The sequence below is a fragment of the Lissotriton vulgaris genome, chromosome 3_1, assembly GCF_964263255.1.
Source record: "Lissotriton vulgaris chromosome 3_1, aLisVul1.2, whole genome shotgun sequence".
In the NCBI taxonomy this organism is placed as follows: domain Eukaryota; kingdom Metazoa; phylum Chordata; class Amphibia; order Caudata; family Salamandridae; genus Lissotriton; species Lissotriton vulgaris.
Genome location: NC_141689.1, coordinates 1,347,987,426 through 1,348,006,334, shown reverse-complemented (window position 1 = coordinate 1,348,006,334; position 18,909 = coordinate 1,347,987,426). Strand labels below are relative to the sequence as shown.

The window sequence follows — 18,909 nt, the reverse complement described above, 5'->3', positions numbered from 1 at the left end:
CAAAATGACCTCCCTCTAATACTACAGTACTTTTATTTCGGTACCCCGAATGATGTATATCAGTTGTTCACAAGGCCTACTCAGGAGTTCCACAACGGTTTTACTGAAGTAAATAATACTGAAATTAAGATATTAAAATTAATAAAGTATATGTAGAAAAAGAAGCAAAATTTTAAATGGAAGAAACGGTTTCTACATTTGAGTGAAACAAAAATATTTCAATATTTGAGCATCTGTTTGCAGTTTCAAATCGTAGAAATTGCTTACGCCGGGTGTCCCCAGCTTCCAATATTGACTCATTGGGGTTCCCCAGATTCCAGTAATGCTTTAGGAAGGGAGGGACACACAGAAGTAAACATTTTAATCACTGCTTATGTAGCTAATGCTTAAATGAACTTGGGCTTTGCTCTCTAGATCTGATGATTGGCAAAAGGATAATCATTACTCTTTCTGACATTGTTTTATTGAAACTATTTGATTCTGGTGCGCCATATGTAGTATGTGCCCTTTTCTTTTAGGAACAACTTAGCCTTGTGTCTCCCTATATAGTTGCTTCGCCCAACTGTGAAGCTAAATCGACTTCTCAGGATTATCCACCAGCTGCGAGTAATAATTTTATTGATAACAATGAATGATATAAGTAGTACTGTTAACTAATCCTCAGGAACATCATTTCCAGACTTTCAAATCAAAGGTGTATTACTCAGGCCAGACGTGATTTTGAACTTGGAAGAATAAAATACTGCTTCGGGCTTTCCTGGTGTTTAACTTGACCTGAAGACACCTGGCCAGCTTTCCAGCCTAATGAGCACTGTCGATGTCAAGACAATGTGTTGTTTTTCTCATTTAAAATTATATGTGCAGGATGTTAATTAGGAGTTCGTTTTGTGTTGCATTGCGGAATGCCTGATAGTCTTCGTATTTCCTATAAAAACTTAGAACAATGTTGAGAGCATCAACTCCACCTCATGCTATTCGGAGACTGTAATTCTCCTAGAACCGAAACATCAGGGGATTGACCCACGCTGCACTCTCTGTGCCATAGTGAGATTTGGTCCTTCTTGACAGTACAGTCATCGTAAGATCATATCGAATCAACAGGAAAAGAAAAGATCTTTAAGAAGCACTACTAACAGAGGGGTTTTTGCTCCGTCCAAAAGTTGATTTCTTTGAATATTTATTTCGATTGGGCAGAGGATGTGTGCTTCGGTCAAGAGTGCTTGTATTACATTTTCTGCCTTGTTGGAAAGCTTATGTTCCACACTGAAGGGCTGGTTTGGTTATGGTGACAAGCCATTAATAAAGGTTGGAGGCCGGATGTGTTTATTATGAAGTAGGCTTAAGGGTGGATCGTTATTAAACTATTTTAAAGCTTGTAGACCAGTTTGAGCGAGGAAATCGCACAGATTACCATAGTAGGCTAAATGATTGGCCGCAAAAGTTCAGGTTACAAAATTTGCACAATAATTCTTCTTATGCTGTTTTAGGAAGGATTGTCAATTGCAATTTTCTATATAATTTGTGATTTTATGATTGTATAATAATATTTGCCTTGTTGGGAAGGTTATGTGGCATTTTGTAGCCATGAATTGGTTATGGTGGTAAGCCAAGGATATAGTCTAGATTGGTGCATTGGGAAAAGTTATGTGAAGGCCATAGATCTAATCGTTTTATTATGGAACTTTGTGACGATTGTAGTTGGCTGGAGTTATTTATTTTGTGAGAATCCTATGTTAAAGACAATAGGCTTTTAAGGATGGATTGCTAACAGACTGTAGACCGGCATTGGTCATGTGGACCCTCAGAGATTAGTGTAGTAGGCATGGGTATTGGTGTTAGTTTCTCCGGCCGTCCCACATCCCTCCTCCCCCTCCCCCCACACACCTATGCTAACCATGGGGTAGAATGTTTGCCCTTTGATATAGGCAAACAATAATTTTTTATAGATTAATAATTTACAGAAATATTTGTACATGTTTGTAATTTTATCACTGTATATATGGTTACCTTGTAGGAACGCCTATGTTCTATATAATTGCCCTAAGTTTGTTATGGTGATGAGCCAGTGATAAAGGGTGTAGGCGGATTTGTTTATTAGGAAAAGTTACCCAACATGCCATAGCTTAAATTTGTTTATTATGAAAAATTACAAGCAACACTGAATGATTGACTTATTTATTATGCATATCGTACGTAAAAGCTAATACGCTTTTATGGGTTGATTTGTATTACACTATTTGCCTGTAGAAAGACATTTCATTACATGGAATCTCAGATTACTGTAGTAAGCAAGAATGTTGATGTTTACTTCCTTTGACACATCCTAGGCTAGAGTTTGATGATTTGCACTGTGATACTCCTTACTGGTCCCTCTAATGTGGGCCTGGAAGGTGTAGTTGTCTGGCAAGCCTTTGTAATAATAAAAAACATAAATACTCTAAATGCACAATTAAAGGGGCTTTGGATTAGACCTTTGCTGTCTATTAAAGTGTCATTTACATTCTACTTCTCTCCATGACATCATACTGTGTGGCTGATGGGTTAGCCCATCTCTGCCATTGGTCCTGTTGGCCTGTGAGTAGTGGAATGTTGCCTGATCACATGTGCACATCCACCTGAAAATGAATGCCCTATTAAATGTATTTATTTATTTTTACTTTTTGTGTTTTTTACTATGCCACTTGATTGCCACAGATTTCAACTGTGGTGTGCTCCATCCTTTGCAGCCTCTAATTCTAAACTGAGCAGCCATCAGGAAATTATATTGTCCATTGGGCATCATTGTATTACTGTTTAAAGATATCGACCGTGTTTAGAAGCATTATGTCGGCCACCTTGTGTCTGTGCAAATTTAATATAGTATACATGTTGTCATTCAAAGGCGGCCTCCCAGTGCGATGTTTACAGAGCAGCCATCTTGGAATGGTATTGTGCACAGTGTATTGTTTTTTGTTCCAAGATGGTCAGCATGTTACTTCTAAACATTTCGACTATGTTGGTACTGTAAAAGGACACACTATGTGCAATACCATTGCAAAACAACATTCTTCTGTGATGTTTAATTTTATTTTCGTAATGAAAGCATATGCCTAACAAGTTTTAGTGGCTGCATGTCATTATTTTCATGTTTTTATTCTTTTAATTTATCTTCCATAGTCGTGCTGAGTTTTTCTGTCTGTTGTTTTACCGGTGGATAAATTCAAGAAGTCGTTAGTGGGTGGGAGGAAGAATGGAATCGCATAGCCCATTCCTACTCTTGCAATGTTAGACTAATGTTCTGATTTGTTACCTTTGCTTCAAATTGTAAAGCGCTCTGATATCCTTTGCGATCCAGTTTGCGCTATATAAAACTTTATAAATAAATACATTTAGTATAGAAATCTTAAAGTACACACCTACCAACCACAGAGAAAAAGTATATAGGAACAGATCAGTGCATTGGAGTGGAAAATGAGGTTTGTGAAAGCAGAGGCTGCTCCTGTAAGTTCAAGATTTTTGGGAACCATGGCCAAGGCTCTATGAGCTTGAGCGACTTGGGAGTGCATGCACTTAAGGATCGAGATGGCCTGATTACAGGGGATGCGCTAAGGTGTGATGTGTACCAAGAGACTGAAGGTCCTGGTGTGTGCCACTTGCTTTCTTCTCCTTTTCCCTCCCGCTCACCACCCACATATCCCTGTGATGAAATATTGGATACATGTAAAGCTATGGTAAAGTTTGTGTAAAAAATGTTATGGACTGGTCCAGGTGACCATGTTATTGTTGGTTAATTGTAGACATACGAATAATTACATGCTCTTCTAATTTGTAAAGTTTACCTTCAAATTCCCTTCTAAAAACAGTGTACCTTTCCACGTAAACCATTCTCATGTACCATCTAAATCTCTTCTAGACCATCCATACAACCACATCGAAACTGAAGCTAAAACAAACCTCTGCTCCCCGATCTCAGTGCAGAACCTTTCATCCATTCAGCCAAAGTTTGAAATAGCTTAATATTATTTCCAGTCGTCCCCTTGTGGATAAGGGGCTATGCTCTGATAATAGGTTTCATCTACTGCCGGATTAAGACAACCTTGACTATAGTCATGCAACAGTGATGGCAACTGTGAAGAAAATGGCTATTTACTAATGTTCCTTTCTGCGCAGGGGTACGAGGCTCACTAATTTACCCTGATAATGACATTACTTTAAGGATAAATGTGTTAATGATCATGTGGTATATGCAGTCACGGGGGTGATCTAGGACCTCAACCTGAGTTGGAGTGAGAACTGTCTGATATTGGAGTCTCATTTGTCGAGCTGCCTGATTAGATGAGGCCATCCATCACTTTGGACTCATGTCGAATTGCCGTATGTATGACTAGTCTTGAACTCTCTGCATCAGCAGGGTTGTTAGTTGGTTCTGTTGTGTATTCAAGGTCGGTGGATGCCATGACATCCCCTCTGGGATTTCAGTCCTTCATTGACTCCTTGAATCTATCCACTACATTGTTAATTCAGCGACATTGACTTGGTGCCATCCGGTATCTCAAGCCTGGCCCGGAATATCAGTATATACTTTGGTTCCAATCTGGCGTAGCTTGTATTTAATCAGTTGGAATGAGTTTAACTTATGCTGTACTGTGGCTGTATAATTCTGAACAAAGGAGCACTGTGGTGTTTTTGATGGTCCCTGGGCTATTTTCTCCGTCTCACTGCAGGATATGGTGCATCTATCTGTAATTCAAAAGTAGTGCAGTGACACCCGTGAGTGGTGCTCTGAGAGCTTAAAGGGGACAGGTGTTTGATCAGTGTGCTTTAACAAAAAGAACTTGGAGAGCTCCTGCAGTGGCACTAATGGGCTGAGCCATTCCACGTTGAAGAGGTCCAAGCTGGGCCTCCTCAAAACAAATGAGGAAGAGATCCTAATTCTCTCTGGACTCCCTAGCAATGGCTGGTATGGAAAGGTGCCTCAATACCAAAGTTTGCTTTCTTATAGCTCAATAGGGTTGCAGCAAAATACCCACCCATTGTTAGCAGAATGGTGGCTGAATCATGTTAACACCCTACCTCTTTGCTTGAAGTATGCAGTGTGGGGCTATGAGCTCCTCCTGTTACTGAGCCCCCAATACTTGGTGTTTGTCAGTCTGTCCTTCTGGCCTGAACAGAGTTCCCTTTGGCAAGGCAACTGTCCCTGCGTCTGCCATATGAACAATGGGTGTTGCCTTGTTGATCCATAACAATCAGTCTTTCCCAGTTCCTGTTTCTAACTCCACAGTGCACCCCTCAACGTCTCCAGTGCCGCCTTGTTTGTCTATGACAGCGAGGACTGTTAGTCATCCAGACTCCAGCACCACTCTGACAACATCCCACTTATGGGGCCCTGATCCACTGTATATGCTGTTAAGGATCAAGCAGCAGAAAGCACATCGCACTCTATTCTCCTTTCGACCCTACCCTCCATTGCTATAATTTACTTTATCATGCATTTCGCGTACACGTTAAAGGACAACTCCTAACCAGTAAATTAGCAATCTCCTTTCCTTTAACCTGTAGATGTATGTGTCGAGCAACCCAACCTTGAGTTCTTTCAATCTCTGTTGTTTTTGCAACATACTATCTGGCTTTATCCTTCACCCTGCTTCAATTTTCCCTGTTTTGAGGTTTTACAGCTGAGTGGTAGTTTTTAAACCCCACTTGCGTATCTCATCATCTAATGGAGACTACTAGCCGCAGATTCCTTCACGTAGAATTATCCCCAGGCGTGAGACTGGATCCGGAAACTCTTTCGCCACAGCATCCCTGCGTGCTGTTGCGTGATGCAACTCCGCCCAGACGTCGTCTGCGCATGTGATGTCAGCGAGGTCACATAAGCCCCACCCCTGCGCGCCTACGTCGGTTCTTTCCTTTTCCGCGTGCAACGTGGATCCGGGCTTGCTACGTTCTTTCCTGTTCCGCGTGCAACGTGGATCCGGTCTTGCTACGTTCTTTCCTTTTCCGCGTGCAACGTGGATCCGGTCTTGCTACGGGCTTGTTTTGTGCCCTTCTTGCTCCTCATTGTACTTTTATTTTGAGGAACAGTGTGTGAATGCCTTCGGGCTTCAAGACTTGGACGTCGTGTGGGCGTCTTATGTCGGCGACAGACCTTCACCTCATTTGTATGTGGCGTTATGGGGAGGAACACATCACCACTGATTATGAGGCGTGCCAACAGTTGAAGCCAAAGTCGCGGCGGGAGCGCCGGATGAAACTACTCTTGGCGCGTCTCTCCAGGTCGACTTCTTCCCCTCGATCTTAGACTTCTTCCCCTCGATCAGCCTTGACCGACAACTTAAGGTTCGGACGTGGTCGTCATCCTCGCCCTTCTCCGATGTCACATGAGCGTTGCTCCCCAGTGGGTAAGTGTCACAGCGTGTCCCCGGGAGCTGGTGTCTGGCCTACCGGGGACGTGGGCTCTCCGCGGGTGATGCGACCCGTGTGTCGTCCTATCCACCGTTTCACAGTGATGGGGTGTCGAGAGTCCAGATGGAGACAAACGTGGCAGCTTTGCAGGCCTCGCTGGTGTCTCCTCCTCCTTCCCCTCCCGGGGCATCAGCGGATCTCTCGCCTTGCGCGGGGCCCTCCACAGGGCCGCCGGCAGCTTCGTCCCGGCGCCGACTGGCTCGGATCCAGGCTTGGAGGATGTGGTGCTGTTGGGATGCCGCCCCTCGTGGGTCCCTCCTTCATTCCAGGGTGCCTCTGCCTCGCCGCAAACTCCCGCGGGAGTCCCTGTGGTGTCGCGGGGGCTCTGGTCACATCCCTGAGCCCCTCTCGGTCCTTTGACAAGGTGGTCCTGTCTAAGGCCGAGGTGACGCCACTACGGCGCCGGCAGCTGCTGGACAGGGCGGCGCCACAAGGGTCGGTGGACCCTCCTCGTCCCACTCTGGGTCGAGGGTGGACGGGGACCCCTCGCCCTCCTCCGGGCCTTTCTCGTCCCTCCATGCAGGCGGCTGCCTTGTCCGAGAGCGAGTCGGAGGTTGAGTCGGGCCTGGCTGCTCCGCATGGTTCACCGAGCCACCTCCGTCACATGCTGGGCCGAGGCTGGTGGAGGGCTTTGTGCCACTCCCCTGGTCCCTCTCGTTCCTCCACGCAGGCGGCTGCCTCAGTGGAGGTCGACTCAGAGCCATTCCAACGCAGCCCCTTGTCCACTTTGGATCCGGCCCCCGGCGCTTGGCTTGGAGGGGCCTTATCCAGCGTCTCCTTCGGCGCAGGATGGCGTTACCGTCCTGCCTCAGGCGGGGGACTCTAAGGCTCCTGACAGGCGTCGAGTTGCGGATTAGTCTTCGGACGCTCCCTCTCTCCGGAGGCTGGCTGCATATTGGTGTCGTCCTCCTCGGACACTGGCCGCCGTGTGGTGTCTTTTCACCGGCACCGTCGTAGGGTGGCTCCCTGCCGTTTCTGAGGCCGAGGTGTTCGTCGGAGGAGCAGCAGATTCCTCATTCCTCGGCTCCTACTGAATTCCAGGTCTGGCTCTTGACCGTTCCGCTTGGCTTCGGGGACGGCTGCCTTAGTCTGCAGTCATCGCCCACGGAGGAGCTGCCTTCTCCGCCGCGGGGCCCTACAGATGCGGGTGCGGCCTTCGCTCATGCGGTGTCCATGGCTGTGGGCATTCTGCGCATGGGTGACACGATTTCTCATTTTCCGGTGGACCATATCTTGGAGGTTCTCCACCACGGCTCTGGTGGGAGGGAGATCTTGCTTCCTTTTGAGGGTTTGCTCCTTTCTTCCCTGATGGGGGCTTGGAGGTGTCCTGCCTCAGGGGATCCGGTGCCTCATCACCTTCTGCACCGTCACCTTTCGGCGCCACGTGACCCGGCGTGCCTTTCCCTCCACCCCTTTGCCGCCAGTCCACTTTTGCGGACTGCTTTTCCCTCCCCGCCGCCACTGTTGACTCCGCCATCCCTGGAGGCCCGCTGGCTGGACTCTTGGGGGCGCAACATGTTCACCTCGACCAACGCTGCCCTACGGGCCCTTAACACCTTGTGTGTATTGGCTAGGGCCTCCTCTTGTTTGTGGGACTTGGCTGAGTCTCTGGCATCCGCAGCTTTCCAGGAGTCTGTTCAGGTGGACTTGCGACATCATGCGTTGGATGGCCGGGAGCTAGCGTAGTTTATTCTCCGCTCCGGACATCTCGGAGGTGCTGACCGAGCCATGGCTTCCTCAGTCGCCCTCCGTCGCCATGCTTGGCTTAGGGACTGAGTGCTCCCTGAAAACATTCAGGAGCGGCTCATTGATCTATCATTTGATGGCAGCCTGTTGTTCCATGCCCCGGCTGACTCTGCCATCCAGTGGTTCCTGGCAGGGCTCCCTCCTCCGCCTCCTCCTCCACCTCCACCTCCACCTCCACCTCCTCGACGTTCTGATCCTTCTTATGACAGTCGCTCTTGTGCTGTAGAGTATGTTATCTGGCCATTTAGTCCTCCTTTCTGGAACTTTGGCATTGTTGGATGCTGGACAGCCCTTTGTTCACTGTGCGTGTTTTTTGCTGGAACTGTTACACAGACTTGACCCTGAGACTAGGCCTTATGATTTTCCTTTTGGGCTGCTTGTCCAGCCTTTCGCGGGGGTGTTTCCCCGTGGCTCTTATGTTTTTTCCTCTGCTGCGGAAGTTCTTCCAAAGCGGGTTCCCCCATCTTGGGACTTAACGTACCCTATGTGGGGTAGTGGTAGCTGTTATATAGCTTGCGCTCTGCTGGGGAGTTCTGGTGGCCTTTGGGTGCCTGTTCTCCATGAATCAATCAATCAATCAAGACACTTATAAAGCGCACTACATACCTGGGTGGGTCCTAAGGCGCTGGAGTGGAGGGGGCAGTGGGGTGCTGCTACTGATCGAAGCGGTTTACATATCGGCAGAGTGGGTGCTCAGGGCTCTGCTCTGTTCTTTATTCCGCCCCTGCATGGTTACTGCAGGGTTGCACTGCTCCTTATGGTGTTGCGGGTCTCCATTCCTTGTTTCTACTTTTGTGCACACTATTCCCATGCTCCCAGTTTTTTGTCTTGTGGCTCCGTGTTGTGGTGCAGAAAAGTTCTCCATAGAAAACTGATGTAGGCGCAACGGGTGGGGCTTATGTGACCTCGGTGACGTCACATGTGCGGACGACGCCTGAGTGGAGTTGCGTGATGTCTCCCCGCCTCCAAAGCGCAGGGATGCTATGGCAAAAAAGTTTCCGGATCCAGGCTCACTCCTGAGGATAATTCTACGTGGAGGAATCTGTGGTTAGAATAGTCTCTACCAGATACATTGTTACCGAAGGTAAGTAACTTGTACGTTTGTAAGACATTTATGCGATGGCTGGCTTGCTTTAATTAGAAAATGTTCTTTGTTTGTTTGAATCAGTCGGTTATGGTAAAATAATTCGTTTCATGGCTTTTTGTGGATCTCATTACTGAAGTCTGTCCTCATTTTGATTTATAAATATTTTTTTTATCTAACACAGAGATTACTTTCAAATGAAGAAGAAAAGAACAAGGCTATTATCCAAGAAGTCTGCTTCATGGTATCCTTTGTGGTGATCTTAACAAAATAACGCTAAAGTTGTGGTTTTAAATGTTCCTTTTTGAAGTTGCATTTCCACCTTAATCCCGGTCCCCTGATATACCTCTGTTTAAAAATTGTTGCCCAGAGATTTTCATTTTTGATTTTGTATTTTTGGATCATTAGAGAAGCAATTTAGCTTAGGTACACATTGCTGATACAGGCCGAATTTTTCTGGACGACATTTTTAATAATGTTGCATGGGTTGTAGTGATGTAATATTTCAAGCACCATGAGACCTATGTACTTCATTTTGGTGTCAAAACATAGGTTTTTTGAAGTCGTGTATTCTTATAGAGACAGAAAATAACTCCTCAGAGGAGCTCTTCCACCATTTTCCAAACAAGAGACATATATAGAAATTAAACATAATTGTTTTTAATTTTTTTATGTATATGCACCAAACAATGTTTGTCTGAATATGGAAAAAAAATGTTTAGCACTCCTTTTTTAGACACATGTTCATAGTTCACATCATTTGTTTCCGCGCTTGCTTGTGGTACATTTGCTGAATGTTTTCAATTTAAGAAGAGCAAATTGACAGGGACATCTTTTTGTAACTCAGGTTATATAAGTACATGCATGTGGAAGTTCTGTGGGTAGAGGCTTTGAAAATGTCATAGGTTTTAGCACCCCATCAATATCTTCCCTACCAAATTCACGCAGACCTTTCTCTACATAAGCCCGATCCAAAACATTTACATATCTTCTGATAAAGTAGAATGCTCTTTTAATATGTCCATGTTCAGAGTATGATATCAATGGGAGTTATCCAGTATTATGGGTGTCTTTCATAGATTCACATGCCTGAATCATTCCCCGTCGTCGGGATGGGAGTCCTCGGTACATAAATAAAGTAATGTCCTAAAGACATATAAAGAAGTAGGCCCACAGGCCTCACATTAGTAACCTATCCTTGTCCTTTTGTAAAAAGGACCAAACTCTAGAAGAGAGCCAATCAGCTGCCACCTCCTTCTAGAACCCTCCTGGAAGGAGCCTCAGTCCCTCAGATTTCCTACCACACGTTGTGCTAAGGGAGTCTCCTCTGAGCTCTGCTCAGGTTTGTTTCTTCACAGCTGTCTTAACAGTATTTTGGGACATTTCTCCTGTTTCTTCAGTGACTGCTATATACTATGGCCTACACACCAAAAATGGGTCTTTTTAGTTCTCTTCCAGGGGATCCTCATCAATAGTCATAAGCATTAGAATATTCCCGCCCATGTGCAGGACCCCGGAAACACTATATTATATGTGCCCCACATATATATACATATATATATTTATATATATATAAATCATATATATATATATATATATATATATATATATATATATATATATATATATAAACACATGCAATAGCAGCCAAATAACACCAGAGCTGCAATATGCTGTGAAGAATTTTCACCATACATGAATAATAAGCATTAGAAACATGAGAAACAAAACAAAAAATTGTTTAGAAACTGTTTTTAATGCTCATAAAGCAGTAGAAATTCTCATAACTCACTGGAAGCATAGGAAGCTCCCAGGCTGCATTGCAAACACACAGTCTAAAAAGACTGAAAAGCTAACCTGTAGCTGAATAGCAATAAACTGACACCGTGCCTTTAAGGCACTCATGACCCCCTGTATCCCATCATGCCCCAGGGGTGACCGTTAGGCCAGTTGTTCTTTCCGGCTCCTTCAGAGAAGGACCCTGGTTACACAGCTCCACTAATTTTCTGTTTTTTGACAGAAAAATACTTCATTTTTGACAATTCTTTGACAGTTAACATCTAGTCAAGTAGGATACTGCTTTTTTCAGTCAGTTTAGTGAACATTTTCCTCTGAGAATGCCTTCACTCTTTGACAAATGTCCTTCTTGTGGCAACAAGAAGGCAAAATCAGACAACCACGACGTCTGTATCCTGTGTCTGCCTGAAGATCATGATCCAGGCACCTGCCCTCATTGTGAGCACCTGTCAGGAAGAACTCCAAAGACAGTGAGAGGATTCGCATTTATGGCCTGGCTCACAGGTCATCTAGAGGAAGATCACCGGTGAAGAAGGGTTCCAAGAAGGTTCATACACCTTCAAAAAAGAAGTCTTCACACCCTTCAACTTCAGCGTCGTGCTCGGCGCTGAGAAAAGAACCACCGGTGGATCATCTCTCTTCTAAACTACTGTCGACGGCGGGCTCGCCGTTGAAGAGAAGACCAGGTACGTCGACGACGTCGAAGGATCCAGCTCCGTCGTCCAAATCCCCTCCGCCGGCGTCAACCGGGCGACGATCGGCGTCGAGGAAGGCGACTCTGCCGCCGTCAACCGGGCGACGGTCGGCGTCGAAATCCATAACCCCTCCGCCGTCGTCAACCAGGCGACGACCGGCGTCGAGGGAAGTTTCTCCTCCGCCGTCGTCGTCATCCAGGCGACGACCGGCTTCGAGGTGTGACACCTCCGCCGTCGTCCAAGAAGCGGCGTTCGGCGTCGAGGACCAAGACCCCTCCGCCGTCGACAGTAGCTCGTCGATCGGCGTCGAGGACGCAGTCTCCGTCAGTGCCTCGTCAACGCTCTGCGTCGAGGGTGCCCAATACCCCTCCGCCGTCGTCGCACAGGCACTCGACGTCGAGACAGAACTCCGTCGACGGCCGGTCATCACCGTTCGACGTCGAGGCAGAGAGCTCCGTCGACGACTGGACATCATCTTTCGATGTCGAAAGAGACCTCCGTCGACGGCCGGGTATTGCTGTTCGACGTCGAGACAGAGGACTCCGTCGACGGCTGCTCATCGCCGCTCGACGTCGAGAGACCATAGATCCTCTCATGGACATTCGAGGTCGAGATTGTTTGACCCGCCGACTCCTTGAAGGCGTTCGCCGGCGAGGGAAGAACGCTCGACGTCGAGGCATTCAGATGCGATCATGGTAACGGAGTCTGCTTCCCGTCATTCATCTACACGGTCCTCTGGCTCCTCAACTGAACCTTCAAGGTCCAGAAGTCCTGTGCACAGATCTCCTGAGCGTCGGCCAGATCCTTTGGCCGAGCAAGTCAGACTGTCACCTAGATGGTACAAGTCTTTGGACCATGGCGAAATTCTGGGGCTACCAAACGTATGCAAGAATACGCCAGCCCACAACACAGGTCTCCTCTTCAGAATCTGTTAGAGGAGATGGACAAGCGTAGTCCTCCCAGGCGCAAATCACCTGTGAGACCACCAGCCAGATCTCCTGGAAGATCCCGATCTCCCAGAAGAAGACCTCGGTCAGAAGATAAAATCAGGTCTCGCTCTCCTAGACGGGAGGAGCGTTCAAATAGATCGCGGGAGCGGAGACACAGTGCTCACCGTAGACGTCGACGTACTCAGTCTACTTCATCTACCTCTTCTACCAGGTCGTCCAAGAGGGATTACTCCTCTACGTTGACGGACTGTCCTACGTCCAGATCCTCCCCAGTGGATGACATTGGCACGTATCTGGATGTCCTGCAAAGAGGAGCACTGAAGCTGAACATTGAAATGTCTGTCCCTCAAGTAACAACGACAGTCATTTTTGAGACTTTACACAAGAAAGCCATCTCCCGTCCTCTGCTACCATTAGTCCCGGGGATTATGGATCCTGTCAAAGAGGTTTTCCTAACTCCAGCGGCTATCAGAGCGGTGCCAGCCCGCATTCAGAAGAAGTACAAACCGGCATCTTCTGACCCAGTTTTTGTAAAATCTGACCCTCCAGCAGACTCTGTAATTGTGGCAGCGGCGAGGAAGACGCACGCTGTCGCTGGTTCCTCTTCAGTCCCACCAGACAAGGACAGCAAAGCTCAAGACTCCTGGGGTCGCAAGGTTTGCAACTCAGCTGCTTCCACTCTTAAGGTTTCTAGTGCGGCTGCGCTTCTGGGTCGATACGACAGAGCCTTATGGGACTCTATGGAAAGATTCAAAGCCAAACTGCCAAAAGAAGACCAGCAGGATTTTGAAGAGACTGTTACAGAAGGGTGTCTGGTGGCGAATCAGATGATAAGCACGGCTGCGGATGGTGCAGTGCTTTCGGCTCATTCCTATTCACATGGGGTTTGTGCCAGAAGGTCGGCCTGGTTGCGCCTTACAGGTCTGAAGCCGGATGCTCAGCATCGCATCCTTACTCTCCCCTTTTCGGGTTCCGCTCTCTTCGGGGAGCATGCTGATGAAGAGATGACCTGAATGAAGACGGAACTGGATACGGTGAAGGCGGTGGGCTTGGAGAAGAAAAAAGAATTCAAGCACCGCTTCAAGACCAACAGGGGGAGAGGGGCTCAACAGAGGGTTCAAACCCCTCAGTGGTCCCAAAATAAAAACCAAGGGATACCCCAGTTTCGAGGCAAGCCCAGCAGAGGTAAATGAGGTCACCAACAATCCTCTAACACCACAAGAGGAGGAAAGGCCTGAACAGTGGCTTCCTCTGGCGCCGTTACCGACTCCAGTGGGAGGAAGTGCTTCACAACACCTGGCAGAGTGGGTCAGCATCACAAAAGATCAGTGGGTGCTGAATATACTGCGCAATGGATACAAGCTACGTTTCCGTGCTCGTCCGAAGAGCATCCCTCCAAAGAGCTCTTGCCCTCACCAGCTAAGCTTGCTCCTAAGAGAGGTGAAAGTCCTACTGCAAAAAAGAGCGATAGAGGAGGTTCCTCCCGCTCTAAGAGGAAAGGGAGTTTACTCCAGATACTTCCTTGTCCCCAAAAAAGATCAGGAGGACAAGTTCAGACCAATACTCGACCTACGACTATTAAACAAAGTCATTGTCAAAGAAAAGTTCCGCATGTTAGCGCTTCACCAAATATGTCCACATCTTCAAGCCAAGGAGATTGGATGTGTTCGGTGGATCTGCAAGATGCATACTTTCACATCCCAATTGCTCAACAACATCGCAAGTACTTGAGGTTTGTCGTAGGGAACAAACACTACCAGTACAAGGTGTTACCCTTCGGTCTCAAGTCCGCACCATGAGTCTTCACCAAATGCATGGCAGTGGTGGCGGCTTTTCTTCACAAAAAGGGACTCTTCATTTACCCATACCTGGACGACTGGCTCCTAAAAGGTCCATCTCCGGTACAGGTAACGCACGATCTACAACTGTGCCTGCACCAGCTACACAGGCTCGGCCTCCATGTGAACCTGGAGAAGTCAGTCCAGCGGCCTACACAGTCCATCCACTACCTAGGCTCCGTTCTGGACACAAGCTTGGGGAAAGCGTTTCCTTCGGAGGAGAGACTTTTTTCCATGAGTCAGAAATGTGGGATTCTGCTAGAGTCTCGGCTTCCAACAGCCCGACAAGTAGCATCCCTGCTGGGTTCCATGGCGTCCTGCATTTTTCTCATCCCAAACGCCAGGCTGAGAATGCGTCCTCTACAACAGGCTCTGGAGGATCAGTGGGACCAAGCGACAGGACGCTGGGAAGATCGTATCACTCTTGCCAAGGCAACAAAAGATGCCATCAAATGGTGGACTCGGAGAAAGAATGTGCTGGTGGGGGTACCGTTTCACCAACCCGTTCCTTCCTAGTCTATAGTCAATCAATCAATCAATCAATCAATCAAGGCATTTATAGAGCGCGCTACTTACCCAGAGGGTATCAAGGCGCTTGGGGGAGGGGGTGGGGTGCCCTACTGCTCGAACAGCCAGGTCTTGAGCTTCTTCCTGAAGGAGAGGTGGTCTTGGGTCAGGCGGAGGTCGGTAGGGAGGGTGTTCCAGGTCTTGGCGGCCAGGTAGGAGAAGGACCTTCCTCCTGTTGTCGCTCTTCGGATGCGGGGGACGGCGGCGAGGGCGTGGTTGGTCGATCGGAGGTGGCATTTGGGAGCGTAGAAGTTGAGGCGGTTGTTGAGGTAGCTCGGGCCTTGGTCGTGTAGGGCTTTGTGTGCGTGGGCGAGGAGACGGAAGGTGATTCTCTTGTTGACGGGAGCCAGTGCAGGTCTCTCAGGTCTCCGGAGATGTGGCTTCGTCGGGGGATGTCGAGGATGAGTCTGGCTGAGGCGTTCTGGATCCGCTGGAGTCTCTTTTGGAGCTTGGCGGTGGTTCCGGCGTAGAGGGCGTTGCCGTAGTCTAGTCCGCTGGTGACGAGGGCCTGGGTGACCGTCTTCCTGGTCTCGGTGGGGATCCACCGGAAGATCTTCCGTAGCATGCGCAGGATGTTGAAACAGGACGCTGAGATGGCGTTGACTTGTCTGGCCATGGAGAGGGAGGAGTCCAGGATGAAGCCCAGGTTGCTTGCGTGGTCTGTCGGTTTGGGTGCGGTGCCCAGGGCGGGGGGCCACCAGGAGTCGTCCCAGGCGGAGGGCGAGGAGCCAAGGATGAGGACTTCCGTCTTGTCTGAGTTCAGTTTCAGGCGGCTGGTCGTCATCCACTCGGCTACGTCTTTCATCCCTTCGTGGAGGTTGGTTCTGGCGGCAGCGGGGTCGTTGGTCAGGGAGAGGATCAGCTGGGTGTCGTTGGCGTAGGAGATGATGTTGAGGTTGTGCTGGCGTGCGATGGCCGCAAGGGGGCTCATGTAGACGTTGAAGAGGGTGGGGCTGAGCGAGGAGCCCTGAGGAACGCCGCAGATGACTTCCGTGGCTGCAGATCTGAACGGTGGTAGGCGGACTCTCTGTGTCCTTCCAGCGAGGAAGGAGATGATCCACTCCAGTGCCTTCTCCTGGATTCCGATGTTGCGGAGGCGATGCACTAGGGTGCGGTGGCAAACAGTGTCGAATGCCGCGGAGAGGTCTAGGAGGATGAGGGCCGCTGTTTCACTGTTGTCCAGCAGGGCTCGGATGTCATCGGTGGCAGCGATGAGGGCGGTCTCGATGCTGTGGTTGGCTCGGAAGCCAGACTGTGAGGGTTCGAGGGATCCATTCGTCTCGAGGAAGGCGGCCAGCTGCTTGTTGACGGTCTTCTCGATGACTTTGGCTGGGAACGGGAGGAGCGAGATGGGGCGGTAATTCTTGAGTTCGGCGGGGTCCGCTGTTGGTTTCTTTAGTAGAGCGCTGAGTTCGGCGTGCTTCCAGCTCTCAGGGAAGGTGGCGGTGTCGAAGGAGGTGTTGATGATGTCCCGCAGGTGGGGTGCGATGACAGCGTCGGCCTTGTTGAAGACGTGGTGGGGGCAGGGGTCGGTCGGAGATCCGGAGTGGATAGAGTTCATTGTGCAGATGGTGTCTTCTGTGTTGATCTGGGTCCAGGCGTTGAAGGTGGCGGTGGGGGGCGTTGGTGCGGTCGTGGGGAGCGTTGTTTGTGGGCTGAAGCTGTTGTGTATGTCAACGAACTTGTTGTGGAAGTAGGAGGCGAGGGAGTTGCAGAGGTCTTGCGACTGGGTGATGTCGTTGTTTCCGGCGTTGGGGTTGGAGAGCTCTTTCACGATGTTGAAGAGTTCCTTGCAGTTGTGTGCGTTGTTGTCCAGCCGGTCCTTGAATGCTGTTTTCTTGGTGGCGCGGATCAGTTGATGGTGCTTCCGGGTGGCGAGCTTGAGGGTGGTCATGTTGTCCGGTGTTGGCTCCCTTCTCCAGGCTTTCTCGAGGGTTCGGCAGTTCTTCTTGGAGCTCTTGAGTTCGTCGGTGAACCATGGGGCCTTCTTGCTGCCGGGTCTGCTAGGCGGGGTCCTCAGTGGGGCGAGGTCGTCTGCGCAGTTGCTGATCCACTTTGTGAGGTTGTCGGCGGCCTGGCTGGGGTTCGCTGAGCTGGCGGGGGGTGCTGGCTCAGGGAAGCGGCAAGATGGTCTGCTGTGATCTTGTTCCAGTTTCTTCGAGCAACCTGTTGCTGGTGGTGGTGGATCGTGGATCTTCTGAAGGTGGAGTGGACGCAGCTGTGGTCCGTCCAGTGGAGTCCGGTGGCGTGGCTGAAGATGATGTCCTTGCTGGATGAGAAGACAGCGTCGAGTGTGTGTCCGGCGAGGTGGGTGGGGGTGGTCACTAGCTGCTTGAGTCCGAGATTGGCGAGGTTGTCAAGCAGGGTGGTGGTGTTGCGGTCGTTGTTGTTCTCCAGGTGGAAGTTGATGTCCCCCAAGAGGATGTAGTCAGCGGAGGGGAGGGCGTGCGGGCAGATGAAGTTGGCGATGTCTTCGCTGAATTGTGTGCGTGGTCCCGGGGGTCGGTAGATGAGGGTGCCTCTGAGGGTGGTTTTGGGGTCCATGTGGATCTGGAAGTGCAGGTGTTCGGCGGTTTTCAGGGTGTCGTCGGTGTTGGTCGTGATGCGGATGGTGTCCCTGTAGATGATGGTGATGCCTCCTCCAGTCTGGTTGCCGCGGTCTCTTCGGGTGATCTTGTAGCCCTCTGGGATGGCGATGGCGATGTCTGGCGCTGAGGAGTCGTTCATCCAGGTTTCCGTGAGGAAGGCGACGTCAGGAGCCTTGGTGTCGAGGAGGTTCCAGAGTTAGATGGTGTGTCTGTGGACGGAGCGGGTGTTGAGTAGGATGCACTTGAGGTGGTTGCTGCTGGTGTTCGGCTTGGCGGGTGCTGCTGCGGGGCAGGTCCGGTTGCAGGAGAACTTGCAGGCGTGACAGCTGAAGGGTCCGTGGGTTCGTCTCGGGGTGGCTCGGTAGCATCCCGGGATTCGGCCGGTGTTGAGTGCGTTGAGGGTGGCGGCGTCGTACGTCCGGCGGGCGGGCTGGGGTGTGCGAGGGCCAGGGGTCCTGGCACTGGGCGCTGGGCGTGGACGGGCGTAGACGGACTTACCTTTGGCGCACAATCGGCACACCCGCTGCGCGTTACCGCTGCGCATGCGCACGGTCACCATTTATGGCCAAGTGCAGGGAGGGAGGGGCAGCTGGGAGGCGGGAGCAAGGAGGAGGGGGCATGGCTACACTCCCCGGCGGCAGGAGTCGGCAGCGGGGAGCGGGTGCAGGGGTTGGCCGCACAATGGGGGGGAAACCAGGGTCAGCATGGGGAAAAAATACACAAAATTAAGAGGGCACAGTAAAAAGCAACAATACAGAAGGAACAGTGCAGACAGGGGTACAGAACGCGGAGGGGACAGCAGACGGGGGCGTGGCCTGAGGGCGGACCCGAGGGCGGGAAGGCTCTTCGAGGCAGGCAGAATCGGCAGGCGGGGGCACACGCAGCAGCTGGTGGCCGTGCGGCATGGGGGTGTCCTACAATAGTGACGGATGCCTCCCTGCAAGGCTGGGGAGCACACATGGGTCCGCTTCAAATTCAAGGCCAGTGGTCTGCGCAGGAGCAGACATACCACATCAACATGCTGGAACTTAGAGCGGTATTCCTGGCTCTCAAAGCTTTCTTACCAGCGATCGAATCCAACTCCGTCCTAGTTCAGACGGACAATACGACCACCATGTTCTATCTGAACAAACAAGGAGGCACAAGATCTCGCCCACTCTCTCGAGAGGCTCAGACAATCTGGCATTGGCTTCTCTCTCG

General features: G+C 49.9%; 1 protein-coding gene across 4 annotated transcripts in view; it reads left to right on the top strand.

The window, feature by feature from the left end:
• The window catches only part of GAK (cyclin G associated kinase), a 1,908,861-nt gene that overhangs the window by 215,584 nt on the left and 1,674,368 nt on the right, over positions 1–18,909 (top strand). For all 4 annotated transcript variants that reach the window (XM_086961822.1, XM_086961820.1, XM_086961821.1 and 1 more), the window contains exon 3: positions 9,459–9,518. In XM_086961822.1, coding sequence (XP_086817948.1) covers positions 9,459–9,518 — 60 coding nt within the window. The remainder of the gene's footprint in view (positions 1–9,458; positions 9,519–18,909) is intronic.